Raw genomic sequence first — 17,793 nt, 5'->3', positions numbered from 1 at the left:
TGGGAATCAACCTGTAGAGATGGTATTTCATTCATTCATTCATTCAATCATATTTATTGAGCACTTACTGTGTACAAAGCACTGGACTAAGTGCTTGGGAAGTACAAGTCAACAACATATAGAGATGGTCCCTACCCAACAACAGGCTCACAGTCTAGAAGGGGGAGACAGACAACAAAGCAAGTGGACAGGTGTCGATAGACTCCTTGGGCTGGAAAAGGCTGGGTAGTTCTTCCAGTCCAGCCCCCAGCACGGCGGGGCTAGAATCAACCACATTCCAGGCAGTTGACTGTCCGCTCTTCCCTCCCACCTCTCCTGAGTGGCAGAAATAATCACTGTGGGCCTTGCCTCCATCTTGCTCCTCCTCCGCACTGTCCTCAGACCCTTCCCCCTCTGACGATGAGCTAAAGCTACTGACTGGCGGAATGTGTTGGGTCTGCAGATTGTTTACAGACCTCTTGGCCCGGGCCTCTGCTTCAGGCCTTGGGGCCCAGGGGCTGCTAGGACTTGATGCCGGGGGCGTCTAAGGGCTAGGGTGAGGGGTGAGGGAGGGTCTGGGGGGTGCAGTCCAGCCCACCGTGGGCTCCTTGGCTAAGAAAAACCAGGCCAGCTGCCTGGGATGGTCAAGAGCCACCCCGACAACGGAGACTCAGTGACTTCCAGATGTTTGCTTTCTTATTCCGGCGCCCAGCCTGGGGACTGTAATGCTAAGTGGCACCATCAACCCTGACCATGACCGAGAGATTGGGACCACGTGATTTCCCCGAACAGCTCTACTTTTCCTCCCCGCTTTGGCTCTGGGATGCGGGCCGGAGAGGAATTTTGGATTCCCTACGGGGGTCAGCGAGCCAGGCAGCAGATGAAACCCAGCTGCCTGTGGTCCAGTGAGCCAGAGCTCATCCCGGCAGCTGTGCGACTTTGGGCAAGTCACTTAACTTCTCTGGGCCTCAATTAACTCATCTGTAAAATGGGGATGAAGACTGTGAGCCCCTTGAGGGACAATCTGATCACCTTGTATCCTTCCCAGTGCTTAGAACGGTGCTTTGCATATAGTAAATGCTTAACAAATGCCATCATCATCATCAGAGCTGGGAAAGACAGCCTAGTGGCCCAGACCGAGCTAGAAGCAGCTGTATCTGGAGGGCAGAGAAGGTTTGGTTCAGTATCCGGAGACATCCCGCAACCTCAGGCCCGCCGGTGTGTTTTCATCCTCTTATCTCAGCAGAAGCAGAGCATAGCTGATTGGAAACAAATGGGGAACTAGGCCAACTGGGGAGCCAGGGGGCCCACAGCAGGTGAGCCCACTTTCTCAAAAGTGATCATCCTGTTTCCAGCCCAAAAGGAGCTAGAAGAAGGGATGGGGAGCTGGCCATTACTATGGCTATTGGCCAGTTTGGAGTTCTCTCTATTAGCTCAGCCTCAAAGGCATTTCGGCTAGTTTTCTTGGCCCCGGGTCCCACACAGGAAGGGGTAGGAGACCCAGAATCTCTCTCTTTTTTTTTATGGTATTTGTTAAGTGCTTTCTATCTGTTAAAAACAGTTCTAAGTCTTGGGGTAGATACAAATCTACCGGGTTGAACATAGTCCCAGTCCCACATAGTGTAAGTAGGAGGTAACTACTCCCAACTCTTGCTCCTCTTCCTGGAAGTTGAGGACATAGGGGAAGGCCAGAATCGTAGCAGGAAAGAGCCGTGAGATGTCATCTGATCCTACCCTCTGTTTCCAAGTAAGTTACAAGAATCGTCCCAGGGTAGCCATTCTGTGGAGTCCCTGGGGAAGCGTAAATACCCGACAGTGTTGAGGAGCTGTCAACTTCCCTCTTTTCTGATCTCTCGGGTTCACCACTTGGGTAAGAGAGAGGGTGGGGGGAGAGAGAGAGAGGGAGTGGGGGAGAGAGTGCATGTTTATCTGAAAGCAGAGAAGCAACATGGTTTAGTGGATACAGCCCAGGCCTGAGAGTCAGAAGGACTTGCATTCTAATTCCAGCTCTGCCACGTGTCTGCTGTGTGACCTTGGACGAGTCACTTCACTTTTCTGTGCCTCAGTTACCTCATCTGTAAAATGGGGATTAACACTGTAAGCCTCACAGTGGGATATGGACCGTGTCCAACCTAATTAGTTTGTATCTACCACAGTGCTTAGTACAGTGCCTGGCACCTAGTACGTGCTTAACAAATATCATTTAAAAAGTATGCCTTTGTCTCTATGCGACTGTTTTTCTGTGTGTGTGTCTGAAAGCAGAGAAGCAGCATGTGTGTAAGTGCATTATGACTACATCTTTATGTGCATTATTGATGTGTATCTTTCTGTATGTGCAACTGCACATGCAAAACTCTATGTGCATGTATCATAAAAAATATGCCTTTGTCTCTATGTGACTGTTTTTCTGTGTGTGTGTCTGAAAGCAGAGAAGCAGCTTGTGTGTAAGTGCATTATGACTACATCTTTATGTGCATTATTGATGTGCATCTTTCTGTATTTGCAACTGCACATGCAAAACTCTATGTGCATGTGTACGTGTGTGCATGGGTGTGTGTGGGTGTGTGTATTTGCCTGTGTTCTGGGAATCCCACAGTTCTCCTGTGGTCACTAAAGCCACTGGCTGGAGGTCTTCTCTCATTATGATGGCATTTATTAAGCGCTTACTATGTGCAAAGCACTGTTCTAAGCGCTGCGGGGATACAAAGTGATGAGGTTGTCCCACGTGGGGCTCACAGTCTTCATCCCCATTTTACAGATGAGGGAACTGAGGCCCAGTGAAGTGAAGTGACTTACCCAAAGTCACACAGCTGACAAGTGGCAGAGCCAGGATTTGAACCCATGACCTCTGACTCCAAAGCCCGTGCTCTTTCCCACTGAGCCACGCTGCTTCTCTGCTTCTCTGGGCAACAGGCAGAGCAATCCGGTGAGGCTGGGTCGGACACCGCTGACCAGATTGCCTCCTCAGCCACCTCCGCTGCTGGTCTGACTTAAGGGGTGCCCAGTGTTTCCAGAAGGGCCTTTTTTGGGCCGAGATGCCCCCCTAAAGCTTGGTCCCAAATCGGGGAACTTCCCTCTATGGCTCCCGGCCCGTGCGCCGGCATCAGCAGCAGCAAGACTGCCCCGGCAACCAGGGGCCACGCTCTCCGGCCCTCTGGCACTGCTCTGTCTAATCCAAAAGCCCAGTCCCCACCTTCCCCATCATCAATCGTATTTATTGAGCGCTTACTATGTGCAGAGCACTGTACTAAGCGCTTGGGAAGTACAAATTGGCAACATATAGAGACAGTCCCTACCCAACAGTGGGCTCTCAGTCTAAAAGGGGGAGACAGAGAACAAAACTAAACATACTAACAAAATAAAATAAATAGAATTTATTATTTATTATTATTTATTTATTTTTATTTTGAATTTATTATTTATTTCCCCAGGCTGCAGTGGCCCTGGGGGTCGGACTCAAGGAGGGGATTGGGATCGTGAAGATCCCAGGTCACGGGAGATGGCCTGATGGCTCTGTGAACCGATTCGCAGCATCCTGCCACCGCTCTATCCCTGCAATGCCAAGCGCTGGCCTTCCAGGAGGCCTTGTTTTACCCATCTGCTCTAGGACAATCGAGGCCACTGCATCAATCACTGTTCTCATTGCTCCATCCAGTGGATAGCGAGAATCATTGCCCCAGTCCTGGCTCCCGTGCTATTTTTTTTCTTCGTTGGAATGTGTTAATAATAATAATAATAATAATGTTTGTTAAACGCTTACTATGTGCAAAGCGCTGTTCTAAGCACTGGGGGATACAAGGTGATCGGGTTGTCCCACGTGGGGCTCACCATCTCAACCTGGTAACTGAGGGGGGATATGGAACGTGTCCAACCTAATTAGCTAGTATCTACCACAGCGCTTAGTACAGTGCCTGGCACATAGTAAGGGCTTAACAAATATCATTAAAAAAGTATGCCTTTGTCTCTGTGTGACTGTTTTTCTGTGTGTGTGTGTGTCTGAAAGCAGAGAAGCAGCATGTGTGTAAGTGCATTGTGACTACATCTTTATGTGCATTATTGTTGTGTATCTCTCTGTATGTGCAACTGCACGTGCAAAACTCTGTGTGTGTGTGTGTAGGTGTGTGTGTAGGTGAGGTAACTGAGGCACAGAGAAGTTTAGTGACTTGCCCAAGGTCACACAGCTGACAACTGGCAGAGTCAGGATTCGAATCCATGACCTCTGACTCCCAAGCTCTTTCCACTGAGCCACGCTGTTAAGCGTTTACTACATGCCAGGCACTGTACTAAGCGCTGGGGTAGATACCGTGTACTCAGATTGGACACAGTCTATGTCTCACCTTGAGGCTCACAATGTTAATCCTCATTTTGCAAATGAGGTATCTGAGGCACAGAGAAGTTAAGTGACTCCCAAAGCCACTCAGCAGGCAAGTGGCAGAGGCAGGATTAGAATCCAGGTCCTTTGATTCCCAGGCCCGTGTTCTTTCCATTAGGCCATGCTGCTTCCTATGCTCTTTCCATTCAATCAATCAGTGATATTTAACGAGCACTTGCTATGTGCAGAGAACCGTATTGAGGATTTGGGAGAGTACAATGCAATAAAATTCATTCATTCAATCGTATTTATTGAGTGCTTACTGTATGCAGAGCACTGAACTAAGCCCTTCATAATGCTATTTGTTAAGTGCTTACTATGTGCCAAGCACTGTTCTAAACCCTGCGGTAGATACAAGGTTATCAGGTTGTCCCAAGTGGGGCTCACAGTCTTAATCCCCATTTTACAAATGAGGTAACTGAGGCACAGAGAAGTTAAGTGATTTTGTTAGTATGTTTGGTTTTGTTCTCTGTCTCCCCCTTTTAGACTGTGAGCCCACTGTTCGGTAGAGACTGTCTCTATATGTTGCCAACTTGTACTTCCCAAGCGCTTAGTACAGTGCTCTGCACACAGTAAGCGCTCAATAAATACGATTAATCAATTGATTGATTTGCCCAAAGTCACACAGCTGACAAGTAGCAGAGCTGGGATTAGAACCCACGACCTCTGACTCCCAAACCCGTGCTCTTTCCACTAAGCCACGCTGCCAGAGTTGGTAGACATGTTCCTTCATTCATTAACTTGTATTTATTGAGCTCTTACTGTATGCAGAGCACTGTACTAAGCGCTAAGGAGAGTACAATACAACAATAAGCAGACACCTATCCGTGATCTTACAGTCTAGAGGTGGGGAGGCAAACACCAATACAAATTAATAAATTACAGACATGTCCACAAGTGCTGTTGGGCTGGGAGGGGGAAAGAACAAATTGGAGCAAGTCAGGCAATGCAGAAGAGAGTGGGAAAAGAGGAAAGGAGGGGTTTAGTCCGGGAAGGCTTCCTGGAGGAGATGCACCCTCAATGAGGCTTTGAAGTGGTGAAGAGTAATTGTCAGATTTGAGTAGGGGGGGTGTTCCAGGCCAGAGGCAGGACATGGGAGAGGGGTTGGCAGTGAGGTAGGTGAGATCGAAGCACAGAGAAAAGGCTGGCATTAAAGTAGCAAAGTGAGAAGGCCGAGTTGTAGGAGAGTAGTGAGGTGAGGTATGACGGGGCAAAGGTGGAAAGCCAATGGTGAGGAGTTTTCTTTTGATGTGGAAGTGGATGGGCAGCCCCTGGAGCTTTCTGAGGAGCGGGGTGACATGTCTTGAACGTTTTTGTAGAAAAATGACCGGGCGGCAGAGTGAGGTATGGCCTGGAGTGGGAAGAGACAGGAGGCTGAGAGGTCATCAAGGAGGCTGAAGCAGTAATCCAGGTGGGATAGGATGAGTGATTGTATTAACGTGGTAACGGTTTGGATGGAGAGGAAAGAGCGGGTTTTAGCGAGGCTAAATCCGACAGGATTCATTATGGATTTATTATTCTAGAGAATCAGCGTGGCTCAGTGGGAAGAGCATGGGCTTTGGAGTCAGTGATCATGGGTTCAAGTCCCAGCTCCGCCAATTATCAGCTGTGTGACTTTGGCCAAGTCACTTCACTTCTCTCTCAGCTGCCTTCAACACTGTGGACCACCCCCTTCTCCTCAACACACTATCTGACCTTGGCTTCACAGACTCCGTCCTCTCCTGGTTCTCCTCTTATCTCTCTGTTCGTTCATTCTCAGTCTCTTTTGCAGGCTCCTCCTCCCCCTCCCATCCCCTTACTGTGGGGGTTCCCTAAGGTTCAGTGCTTGGTCCCCTTCTGTTCTCGATCTACACTCACTCCCTTGGTGACCTCATTCGCTCCCACGGCTTCAACTATCATCTCTACGCTGATGACACCCAGATCTCCATCTCTGCCCCTGCTCTCTCCCCCTCTCTCCAGGCTCGCATCTCCTCCTGCCTTCAGGACATCTCCATCTGGAAGTCTGCCCGCCACCTAAAACTCAACATGTCCAAGACTGAACTCCTTGTCTTCCCTCCCAAACCCTGCCCTCTCCCTGACTTTCCCATCTCTGTTGACGGCACTACCATCCTTCCCGTCTCACAAGCCCGCAACCTTGGTGTCATCCTCGACTCCGCTCTCTCGTTCACCCCTCACATCCAAGCCGTCACCAAAACCTGCCAGTCTCAGCTCCGCAACATTGCCAAGATCCGCCCTTTCCTCTCCATCCACACCACTACCCTTCTCGTTCAAGCTCTCATCCTATCCCGTCTGGACTACTGCACCAGCCTTCTCTCTGATCTCCCATCCTCGTGTCTCTTCCCACTTCAATCCATACTTCATGCTGCTGCCTGGATTGTCTTTGTCCAGAAACGCTCTGGGAATGTTACTCCCCTCCTCAAAAATCTCCAGTGGCTACCAATCAATCTGCGCATCAGGCAGAAACTTCTCACCCTGGGCTTCAAGGCTGTCCATCCCCTCGCCCCCTCCTACCTCACCTCTCTTCTCTCCTTCTCCAGCCCAGCCCGCACCCTCCGCTCCTCTGCTGCTAATCTCCTCACTGTGCCTCGTTCTCCCCTGTCCCGCCATCGACCCCCAGCCCACGTCCTCCCCCGGGCCTGGAATGCCCTCCCTCTGCCCATCCGCCCAGCTAGCTCTCTTCCTCCCTTCAAGGCCCTACTGAGAGCTCACCTCCTCCAGGAGGCCTTCCCAGACTGAGCCCCTTCCTTCCTCTCCCCCTCGTCCCCCTCTCCACCCCCCATCTTACCTCCTTCCCTTCCCCACGGTACCTGTATATGTGTATATATGTTTGTACATATTTGTTACTCTATTTATTTATTTATTTATTTTCCTTGTACATATCTATTCTATTTATTTTATTTTGTTAGTATCATCATCATCATCAATCATATTTATTGAGCGCTTACTATGTGCAGAGCACTGTACTAAGCACTTGGGAAGTACAAATTGGCAACATATAGTATGTTTGGTTTTGTTCTCTGTCTCCCCCTTTTAGACTGTGAGCCCACTGTTGGGTAGGGACTGTCTCTATATGTTGCCAGCTTGTACTTCCCAAGCGCTTAGTACAGTGCTCTGCACACAGTAAGCGCTCAATAAATATGATTGATGTTCTCTGTGCCTCAGTTACCTCATCTGTAAAATGGGGATTGACTGTGAGCCCACTGTGGGACAACCTGATCACCTTGTAGTCTCCCTAGCGCTTAGAACAGTACTTTGCACATAGTAAGAGCTTAATAAATGCCATCATTATTATTATTATTATGGATAGAATATGTGGGTTGAATGAGAGAGAGGAGTCAAGGATAATGCCCAGGTTACTGGCACGCTCCCTGTCTTTAGCGCCTTTACAGTCTAGAGGTGTAGCCCGCTACCGGCCTATGTGGCTATCCTTGGATTGGGAGTAAGCCAGTCCAGATGTGCCTTTCCATAGCTGGTAGGGAAGCAAGCTGGGGGACGATGATCCCCCAGAGGCTGGGCATAAGGACAGGAAGGAAGGTTGGGTGAGAGGAAATCCAAAGGAAAAAAGCCAGGGCCCAGAATACCAAAATTGTTGAAGGTGACCGGCCCAGGCAAACTATAAAAGATAGTAATAGCACCCACTGAGTGTGATGTGCTCTACTAAGTGCTTGGCAAAGTACCACAGAATCCACCAGTCAGTCAGTGATATTTATTGTGCACTTAACCGTGTGCAGGGCTCTGCACTGAGTGCTTGGAAGAATATAGTACAACAGAGGTCGTAGATAAGCTGCCTTCCCACAAGGAACTTAACGGTTTAAAGGGGGAAACAGACATAAAAATATTTACAAAATAAATGATTGAATGAACAGTTAAACATATTTGCAAAATGCTGAGGCTGGATACTGATAAATGCGTTAGTGCTAGGGATGGCTAATGGGTTTATACGATTAAGGCACTAATTATGGAAGGCTTCTTGGAGGAGGTGGGGTTTCAGAAATATTGAATATGGGGAGGACCAAGATCTGTCGAATGTGGGGAGGTAGGAAGATTGAAAGGTAGGTAAGAAGCAGCGTGGCTCAGTGGAAAGGAGCATGGGCTTTAGAGTCAGAGGTCAATCAATCAATCAATCAATCGTATTTATTGAGCGCTTACTGTGTGCAGAGCACTGTACTAAGCACTTGGGAAGTACAAATTGGCAACATATAGAGACAGTCCCTACCCAACAGTGGGCTCACAGTCTAAAAGGTCATGGGTTCAAATCCCCACTCTGCCAATTGCTAACTGTGTGACTTTGGGCAAGTCACTTAACTTCTCTGTGCCTCAGTTCCCTCATCTGTAAAATGGGGATTAAGACTGTGAGCCCCCCGTGGGACAATCTGATCACCTTATAACCTCCCCAGCGCTTAGAACAGTGCTTTGCACATGGTAAGCACTTAATAAACGCCATTATTATTATTATTAGGAAGAGAAGTAAGTTAGTGCTGTGCAGCAAAAGCGAGTCCTGGGAGTGTTTCGAGGAGGAGAGAGTGTCAGGATGCTGAGAGGTGGATGGGGACCGACTGCAAACTGTCAAATCCTTGAAGGCAGGGATCTTGTCTCTCATTGTCCTCTCCAAGCAATTAGCCCAGTGCCCTTCACATGGTAAATAGTTAATAAATACTATTGATTGATTGACAGATAGAGTACTTTGGACTTTGCTAACAGGAGGTCATGACCTCTGAGAGTGCAGTCTTGGTGGAGAGAAGGGGGACATTAATTTGATTTGGCCCCTGAAGCCTACTCCTGGAAGCCTGTACCCCTTAGGGTCCAGGATCCCCTTGTCACACTTCCGCTGAGACTTCCTAACAATGCCCGTCCTTCATATGCTTAGTAAAGTGCACTCTGGGTGCTCAATAAGTGCTTACTATGTGCCAGGCACTGTACTAAGCGCTGGAGTGGATACGAGCAAATTGGGGTGGACACAGTCCCTGTCATTCATTCATTCATTCAATCGTATTTATTGAGCGCTTACTGTGTGCAGAGCACTGTACTAAGCGCTTGGGAAGTACAGGTTGGCAACATATAGAGACGGTCCCTACCCTACAGCGGGCTCACAGTCTCCATCCCCATTTTACAGATGCGGTAACTGAGGCCCAGAGAAGTAAAGTGACTTGCCCGAGGTCACACGGCAGACATGTGGCAGAGGCAGGATTAGAACCCATGATCTTCTGACACTTTTAGACGGTGAGCCCACTGTTGGGTAGGGACTGTCTCTATATGTTGCCAACTTGTACTTCCCAAGCGCTTAGTACAGTGCTCTGCACACAGTAAGCGCTCGATAAATGTGATTGATGATGATGATGATGATAACACCCCAGCCCATGCTCTATAATAATTAATGATGGTATTTGTTAAACGCTTAATGTGCAAGCACTGTTCTCTGCCATGCTGCTTCTCACTACCATTTCTCCTTGCAACCTTCCCCTTTCCCTCAGCCCATCCCCAGGAGGAAGAAAAGGGACTGTCATAACATCCTCCCTTTTTAAGTCAGGCGTAGAGAGGTTATAGTAAGCTGCTAAAGGACGCATATCCCGTGGCTCAGTGGAAAAGAGCCCGGGCTTTGGAGTCAGAGGTCATGGGTTCAAATCCCGGCTCCGCCAATTGTCAGCTGGGTGACTTTGGGCAAGTCACTTCACTTCTCTGGGCCTCAGTTACCTCATCTGGAAAATGGGGATGAAGACTGTGAGCCCCCTGTGGGACAACCTGATCACCTTGTAACCTCCCCAGCGCTTAGAACAGTGCTTTGCACATAGTAAGCACTTAATAAATGCTATTATTATTATTATTATTATTATTATTATTATTATTATTAAATCCAGCCAGTGGGTAGCAGGGGTAGACTCTACTTTGTCAATCAAACAGTGTTATTTATTGAGGGCTTACTATGTGAAGGACAATAGGCCAAGTGTTTAGGGGAGGACAGTACAATAGAGTTGGTAGACATGATTCCCTCCTTCAAGGAGTCGTTAACAACCACAGTAACTCCCAGCCCCTAAATGAAAACCAAGCATTACTCAGAGCTGAGGGACTCGGGAAGCAGCGTGGCCTAACTCTAAGAGTGTTGTCCTGGGAGTTGGGTTCTAATCCCACCTCTGCCACTTGCTTCCTGAATGATCTCGGTCATGTCAGCAGCACGGCGTAGTGGATAGAGCAGGGGCCCAGGAGTCAGAAGGTCATGGGTTCTAATCCCAGCTCTGCCACTTGTCTGCTGTGTGACCTTGGGCAATCCACTTCACTTCTCTGTGCCTCAATTCCATCATCTGTAAAGTGGGGATTAAGATTGTAAGCCTCACCTTGGACTGTGTCCAACCCTATTTGCTTGTATCCACCCCAGCTCTTAATACAGTGCCTGGCACAGAGTAAGCACTTAACAAATACCACAACTGTTATTACTATTATTATTCTCTGTGTCTCCTCATCTGTAAAAGGGGATAAAGTACCTGTCCTCCCTCCCGCTTCGACTGTGAGCCCTGTGCTGAATAGGGATTGTGGCTGACCTAATTACTTTGTATTTACCCCAGTGCTTAATACAGCGTTTGGCACATGGTGGGTACTTACCAAATACCATGATTATTATGAGGGGCCATTGCAGTACCCAAACTGGTAGGATCAGCCTTCTAGACTGTGAGCCCACTGTTGGGTAGGGACTGTCTCTATATGTTGCCAACTTGTACTTCCCAAGCGCTTAGTACAGTGCTCTGCACACAGTAAGCGCTCAATAAATACGATTGATTGATTGATTGATCAGCCAGGAGCCCATCCCTGAAATAATTGGGTGGCCAAGGCAGGGGCTGAGCATCCTGGACGATCTTCCTGAGATGTGGCTGGGACCTCGGTGAGAGGATGGTGCCCTGAACTGTGGGGGTCAGGGCTATGTCGCCCACCCTCATTCATTCATTCAATCGTATTTATTGAGCACTTACTGTGTGCAGAGCACTGTACTAAGCGCTTGGGAAGTACAAGTTGGGAACACCCTCCCTGGACAGGCCACTTCCCATCCCAAGCCCGTCTCTGCAGGGGTGACAGGCATCCTCAGGTGGCACTGGGCCGGAGGAACAGCTCTAGGAATTCTGAAGGGGCAGAACTGTAAATTAGTTGACACTCGGGCCCATGCTCTCTCTACAAGGCCATGCTGCTCACAGTGAAAAGTTGGCACCTCTGAGTAATGATATTTATTGAGCAACCCAGTGCACTAGCATTCGGGAAAGGGGCAAGCCAAACAGAGGTGAAAGACATGTTTCCTGCCCACAAGGAGCTTACAATTAATAGGGGAGGCAGACATACCAAATTAATAGATGTCACAAGTGCTATTATTATTGTTACCATTATTATTGCATACCAAACATTTTAAAATAATGAAGTAACAGGAAGAACACAGATCACGTAAGGAATAGAAAGAAATTCCAGGATGAGCTAGCAAAATAAACCAGAATAAATGTTGACCGCACAGTTGTACACGTATACACAAGTGAGGGTGGCACAAACGTCCCACCAGATGGCATCCATCCTCAAGACGCCGGCCTGGAGATTCATCCATTCATTCAATCGTATTTATTGAGCGCTTACTGTGTGCCGAGCACTGTACTAAGCGCTTGATCTCCCTCAAGGGCACCCATCCCAGCAGCCTCCTTGCCAGACACCTAAAGACCATGCGTATTCAAATAAAATGATGATGATGATGATGATGATGGCATTTGTTAAGCGCTTACTATATGCTAAGCACTGTTCTAAGCGCTGGGGTAGATACAATGTCATCAGGTTGTCTCACATGAAGCTCACAGTCTTAATCCCAATTTTACAGATGAGGTAACTGTGCCGCAGAGAACTTAAGTGACTTGTCCAAAGTCACACAGCTGACAAGTGGCAGAGCTAGGATTAAAACCCACGACTTCTGACTCCCTAATGATGGCATTTATTAAGCGCTTACTAGGTGCAAAGCACTGTCCTAAGCGCTGGGGAGATTACAAGGTGATCAGGTTGTCCCACGGGGGGCTCACAGTCTTCATCCCCATTTTACAGATGAGGGAACTGAGGCACAGAGAAGTGAAGTGACTTGCCCAAAGTCACCCAGCTGACAATTGGCGGAGCCGGGATTTGAACCCATGACCTCTGACTCCAAAGCCCGGGCTCTTTCCACTGAGCCACGCTGCTGTTTATTAAGCACTTACTCTATGTCAAGCTCTGTACTAATCGTTGGGGTAGATACAAGATGGTAAGTTTTCAGCGGGCCCTGTCCCACAGTCTAAGTCGGAAGGGAGAACAAGTTTTGAATCCCCATTTGACAGGTGAGGAAACCAAAGCCCAGAGGAAGTGAAGTGACTTGCCCACGTCACACAAAAGGCAAATGGCAAAGCTGGGATTAGAACTCATATCCTCTGGCTCCCGGACCATTGCTCTTTTCCACTAGGCCAAGCTGCCTTTCAAGTGAAAGGCCAGTTATTGAAATCCTAAACTTGGTCTTTCTCTCGTGTCACTTCAGCAGAAGTCGTCTCCACTACCAAAGCACCAGACTGGCAACGACTATCATGGCCCTCTTCACAAAGGAGGCTGCTTGGCAGAGAGTGCCAGGGCTTTGCCCAATGCTGCCCAGCAGGCAAGGATCGCTTAGAGCAGTGCTTTGCACATAGTAAGCGCTTAACAAGTACCATCATTATTATTATTATTAATAACTCATTATGAGCAGGGAGCATATACGTCAATTCTGTTGTACTATACCAAATGCTTAGACATCAAGGCCTGACCCTCTATCTCATCTGTAAAATGGGGATTAAGACTGTGAGCTCCAAGACGCCAAGACTCAGGACTGCATCCAATCTGTTCCAACTTCATTCTTTCAATCATATTTATTGAGCATTTACCGTGTGCAGAGGACTGTACAAAGTTCTCGGAAGAGTAATAATAACAATAATAATTGTGGTATTTGTTAGGCGCTTACTCTGTGCCAAGCACCGTACTAAGCGTTGGGGTGGATACACGCAAATCAGATAGACACGGTCCTTGTCCCACCTAATATCCACTATGCTGTGCTGCTTTACAATAAAACAATAAACAGACAGATTTCCTGCCCACAACAAGCTTTACAGTCTAGGGACGAGCTTGCAGTCTAGCTTAATTTATATCTATCCCAGAGCTTAGAACAGTGCTTTTTTTATGGCATTTATTAAGCGCTTACTATATGCAAAGCACTGTTCTAAGCGCTGGGAAGGTTACAAGTTGATGAGGTTGTCCCTCAGAGGGCTCACAGTCTTCATCCCCATTTTCCAGATGAGGTAACTGAGGCCCAGAGAAGTGAAGTGACTTACCCAAAGTCACACAGCTGACAATTGGCGGAGCTGGGATTTGAACCCATGACCTCTGACTCCAAAGCCCAGGCTCTTTCCACTGAGCCACGCTGCTTCTCTAATAGGCACTTAACTAGTAACATAATTGTAATTGTTAGGTCAGGTGGCCCTGGCTGATAATAATAATAACTATGGTGTTTGTTAAGCACTTACTACATGCCAAGCACTTTATTTAGCACTGGGGCAGATCCAAGCTAATCAGGTTGGACACAGTCCCTGTCCTACATGGTCTCACGGTCTTAATCCCCATTTTACAGATGAGGTAACTGAGGCACAGAGAATTGAGGTGATTTGCCCAAGGTCACACCGCAGGCAAGTGAGGGAGCCACAGTTAGAACTCAGGTCCTTCTGACTCGAAAGGCCATCCTCTTATCTATTAGGCCACACTTCTTTCTGTGGATTCTGGAGAATGCGAGCCCCAGCGGAGCCTATAGCACGGGTTGGACTGATTTTCCCAGGAAAGTCCGGGGGCCGTCTCTCTCGGCACGGTGCCCGTTTCCAGCATCTTAGGACTGTCTTATGCCTGCTGCGCCATTCTGATATCTTTGACTGGTTCACTGGACCTCCTGCAGGGAAAAAGCCAGAGAAGTTTCAGTTGACAGCAATTGTGAAGTCCGAGAATGACTGCGCCTCCATCCCAGACACAAAAGGTCCTCTTTGGCCCAGTACGAGTTGATTCTAGTTTCCCAGAGAGCTTCTTGGGGGACTTCCAGTCTGGAAAGGAAGGGTAGAGTGACTAAGTCCCCTTCACTCTCTGATCCCAAGGTAGAGGTGAATTCCAGTAAGCTCTCATGACTTTCCCAGGGGCTAAACTCCAATAACCACCACACCCCTGTGGGAATCCTTGGGGCCCAAACCAGTGAATCCCAACTGAGCCGAAGGCCCTGGCCAGTATTGTCACAAGGCCCCAGGATGTGGGGCCAGTCCGAGCCTAGTTTTAGTTGAGGTTCAGTCCAGTTTTCTCTCCCTCCAGCAAGGCCACCCTCTTAGATTGGATTGGATACTCACTTATCCTCACCTCTCCCCGGCTGGGGGGTATGATCACCAAGGCCTGGAGAGGAAAGCCCTGAGGACTTCATTCATTCCTACAGCTTGAGGAAGAGAGGGCTGGTAAAATTCAGGGGCAGGCTAGGATTTCATTACAAGGCTGTTCTGGAACAGGGGTCAGCAGTCCATGGCTTGGGGAGCCAGATCTGGCTCTCGGAATCCAGTATGGCTCTTAAACTGGGGCAAGATGGGAGTTGGTGTCTGAGGCACTTCAAAACCGTCACCCGGGGTCTTCCCCATCACAGAGAGGAATCCCCACCCACTCGGGGAGAGCTCAGATTTGCTGCTCTTTGGAGCCATGAGGGAAGGTGGAAGATGGGGAGGGGGGCAGTCACAAGCAAGAAGGAGAGGAAGGGGAGGAATAGGGGTAAGGGTAGGAACAGAAGCAGGTCCTAGATACTCACCACATAGGCTGGACAGCCTTCCCCTGGGCCCAGTGCCCAAATAGCCCAGTTAGAACCTTTCTCCAGCTGTCAGTTGAGGGTGGAGGTGTGGGGGACAACTGTGTCCTGTTCCAAAAATGGGGGCAGCTAGACCCTCCTGCCAACCCCTGGGGGTTGCAGGGGTCTCCTGTCCTCCACTGAGCCACAAGAGAAGGGTCAGATCACAAGCCCAGTCACCTGGCCCCTCTAGACTTTAAACTCATTGTGGTCAGAGAATGTGTCTGTTCTAGTGTTATGTCATACTGTCCCAAGCACTTAGTACAGTGCTCTGCACACAGTAAGCGCTCAAATACGATTGACTGACTGACTGACTGACAGGGTCCTTCCTCTTCACATCTCTGGGACAAGGTAGTGGAGGGGAAATGGAGGGAGGTGAGGAGAAGAGACACAGAAGAAAGTGAGGGAAGGAAGAAGAGATTAATTTCTTCCAGTGGAAGAATAATAATAATAATAGCCATTACTGTTACCATTGCCATTACCATTATTAATACCATTAAAAAACCCAAATATAATAATAATAATAACCCTGGTTATTATTATTATATTTGTTTGGTTTTTTAATGGCATTTCTTAAGCCAGGTATGAGCCAGGTACTGTAATAAGTGCTGAGGCAGAATCAAAATAGGTTGGACACAGTCCAGGTTCCACATAGGGCTCACTGTTTTCATCCCCATTTAACAGAGGAGGTAGCTGAAGCACAGAGAAGTGAAGTGACTTGTCCAAGGTCACGCAGCAGACAAGCGGCGTAGCAGGGATTAGAACCTGTGTCCTTCTGACTCGCAGGTCACACAGCTTCTAAGCAGTTACTACGCGCCAAGCACTGAGGTAGATGTAGTACAATCATGGCATAGTAGAAAGAGCACCAGCCTGGAAGTCAGAAGGTCGTGGGTTCTAATCCCGGCACTGCCACTTGTCTGCTGGGTGACCTTGGGCAAATCACTTCACTGCTCTGTGCCTCAGTTTCCTCATCTGTACAATGGGGATTAAGACTGCGACCCCCATGTGGGACAGGGACTGCGTCCAACCCAATTTGCTTGTATCCACCCCAGTGCTTAGTACATTGTCTGGTACACAAAAGTGCTTAACAAATACCAGAACTATTATTATTATTATTATTATTATTATTATTATTACAGATTGGACCCAGTGTTTGCCCCACATAAGGGGTTATTCCTCCTTTAATCTCCTTTACCATGCTGGCCGCGCAGCTGTTGCTATGGAGCAGAGATGCCTGGCATAATGACATCACATGTCTCATGGGAGACCCCGTAATACCAGGTAGATCTGAGTCTCTAAGAGGTGGTTACTATGGTCCAGATGCCACTGAGTAGGTACATGGGGATGGAATGGGATGTGAGGCATTTAAAACCATTAGACTCACAATGAACGAAGTCAATGTGGGTTTAAATTGTACGATTGGCTCTGTGCACCGCCTGCTTGAGCATTTCATTTCATATGACTGTTCTGCACAAAGAGATTGCCAACCCCTGCATCAAGGGGAAGGGTCAAGAGATGGGGGTCAAGAATTCCAAGCCCCGAGGATGCCCACCTCGTGGCTTGAGGGTTCACTGAACTTGGTTTAACTTTCCACGCCAAACTTAGCAGCGTGAGGGAGGGAGAGGCCCAGTTGCCTGCTCAGAGAACCCGAAACCCTTGGCTGGACCCACAGCATAGCAAGTCCAGTGGGGAGACTCTGGGGCTGGTGGCCCCCAGCCTCTGTCCCTCTGGGGCTCTGGACTCTGAAAAGGGAGAAATGAATCTTAGAATGGCAGAACACCAGAGACTATGAAAGAACTGTAACCAGCTCCGGAGAGATCTGGGCTGGGTTAGAGGCGTCTCTTGCTCGGAGGCAGGGAGTTCTTCTGGGGTCAAACTTCCATGTCAATCTTCCTCTCAGGAGAGGACATTTGCTCAAAATTTCCTTTGAGAGGGAGGGAGTCAGAGAGTTCACTGTAGAAGTTTCGAAGAAACCCGAGACCCCCATTTCTACTTGGGCCTGGGGCTGAGGGGTGGGACTCACCTGGGGACCTTCAGGCCAGGGGTTTGTAGTGTATCTGCGGATTCCTGTGAAGAGAAGTGGTTCATGGCCCTATCAAGATCACACCGAACTCAGATGGCCCTGGTGCCCCGCGGAGGAATCAGACACTGGAAGAATCGGATGCAAACGCTAGCTGCCCCAGAGCCAGGGCACGCTCTCAGGGGCCCTACTGTGGACAAGAGGGACCAGGAATGGTGGGCCACAGAGAACCTAGGGGGCCTGAGAAGGGAGAGGGTGGGACAGGGAGCAGCAGAATCCCAGAGCCACACCAATATGAAATGTTGATTGGTCCCTGACAGTTAATGGTGGGGCAGAGAGGGTCCCCTCCGTGGCCCCAGGCCTACACTCACCGGACCTTCCTGCGGCAGCAGCAGCAGCAGCAGCAGGAGACTTCCATCCCGTCCTCTTCAGTCATCTCGAGGAGGCTGGTTGTTTCATTCTCACAAAATTCTCCCCGGCCCTGGATCGAACTGCAGGGAGAGCCAGGGATGTTGAGGTTACTGAAGCATTGGCCCTCCTTAAAGATAGGCTTCTTGC

At 48.8% G+C, this 17,793-nt stretch overlaps 1 protein-coding gene across 1 annotated transcript in view; it reads right to left on the bottom strand.

Annotated features, from left to right (window-relative positions):
* Window positions 1-14,064: 14,064 nt before the first annotated feature.
* Window positions 14,065-17,793, bottom strand: part of LOC119933247 — a 36,220-nt gene continuing 32,491 nt past the window's right edge. The window contains exons 11-13 of the mRNA XM_038752662.1: window positions 17,607-17,726; window positions 17,239-17,282; window positions 14,065-14,294 (exon numbers count right to left, since the gene is read on the bottom strand). Of these exons, the coding sequence (XP_038608590.1) occupies window positions 17,249-17,282; window positions 17,607-17,726 (154 nt within the window). The 3' untranslated portion in view covers window positions 14,065-14,294; window positions 17,239-17,248. The remainder of the gene's footprint in view (window positions 14,295-17,238; window positions 17,283-17,606; window positions 17,727-17,793) is intronic.

Source organism: Tachyglossus aculeatus, chromosome 1 (genome assembly GCF_015852505.1).
Source record: "Tachyglossus aculeatus isolate mTacAcu1 chromosome 1, mTacAcu1.pri, whole genome shotgun sequence".
Taxonomy (NCBI): Eukaryota; Metazoa; Chordata; class Mammalia; order Monotremata; family Tachyglossidae; genus Tachyglossus; species Tachyglossus aculeatus.
This window is presented reverse-complemented; position numbering and strand designations above follow the sequence as displayed.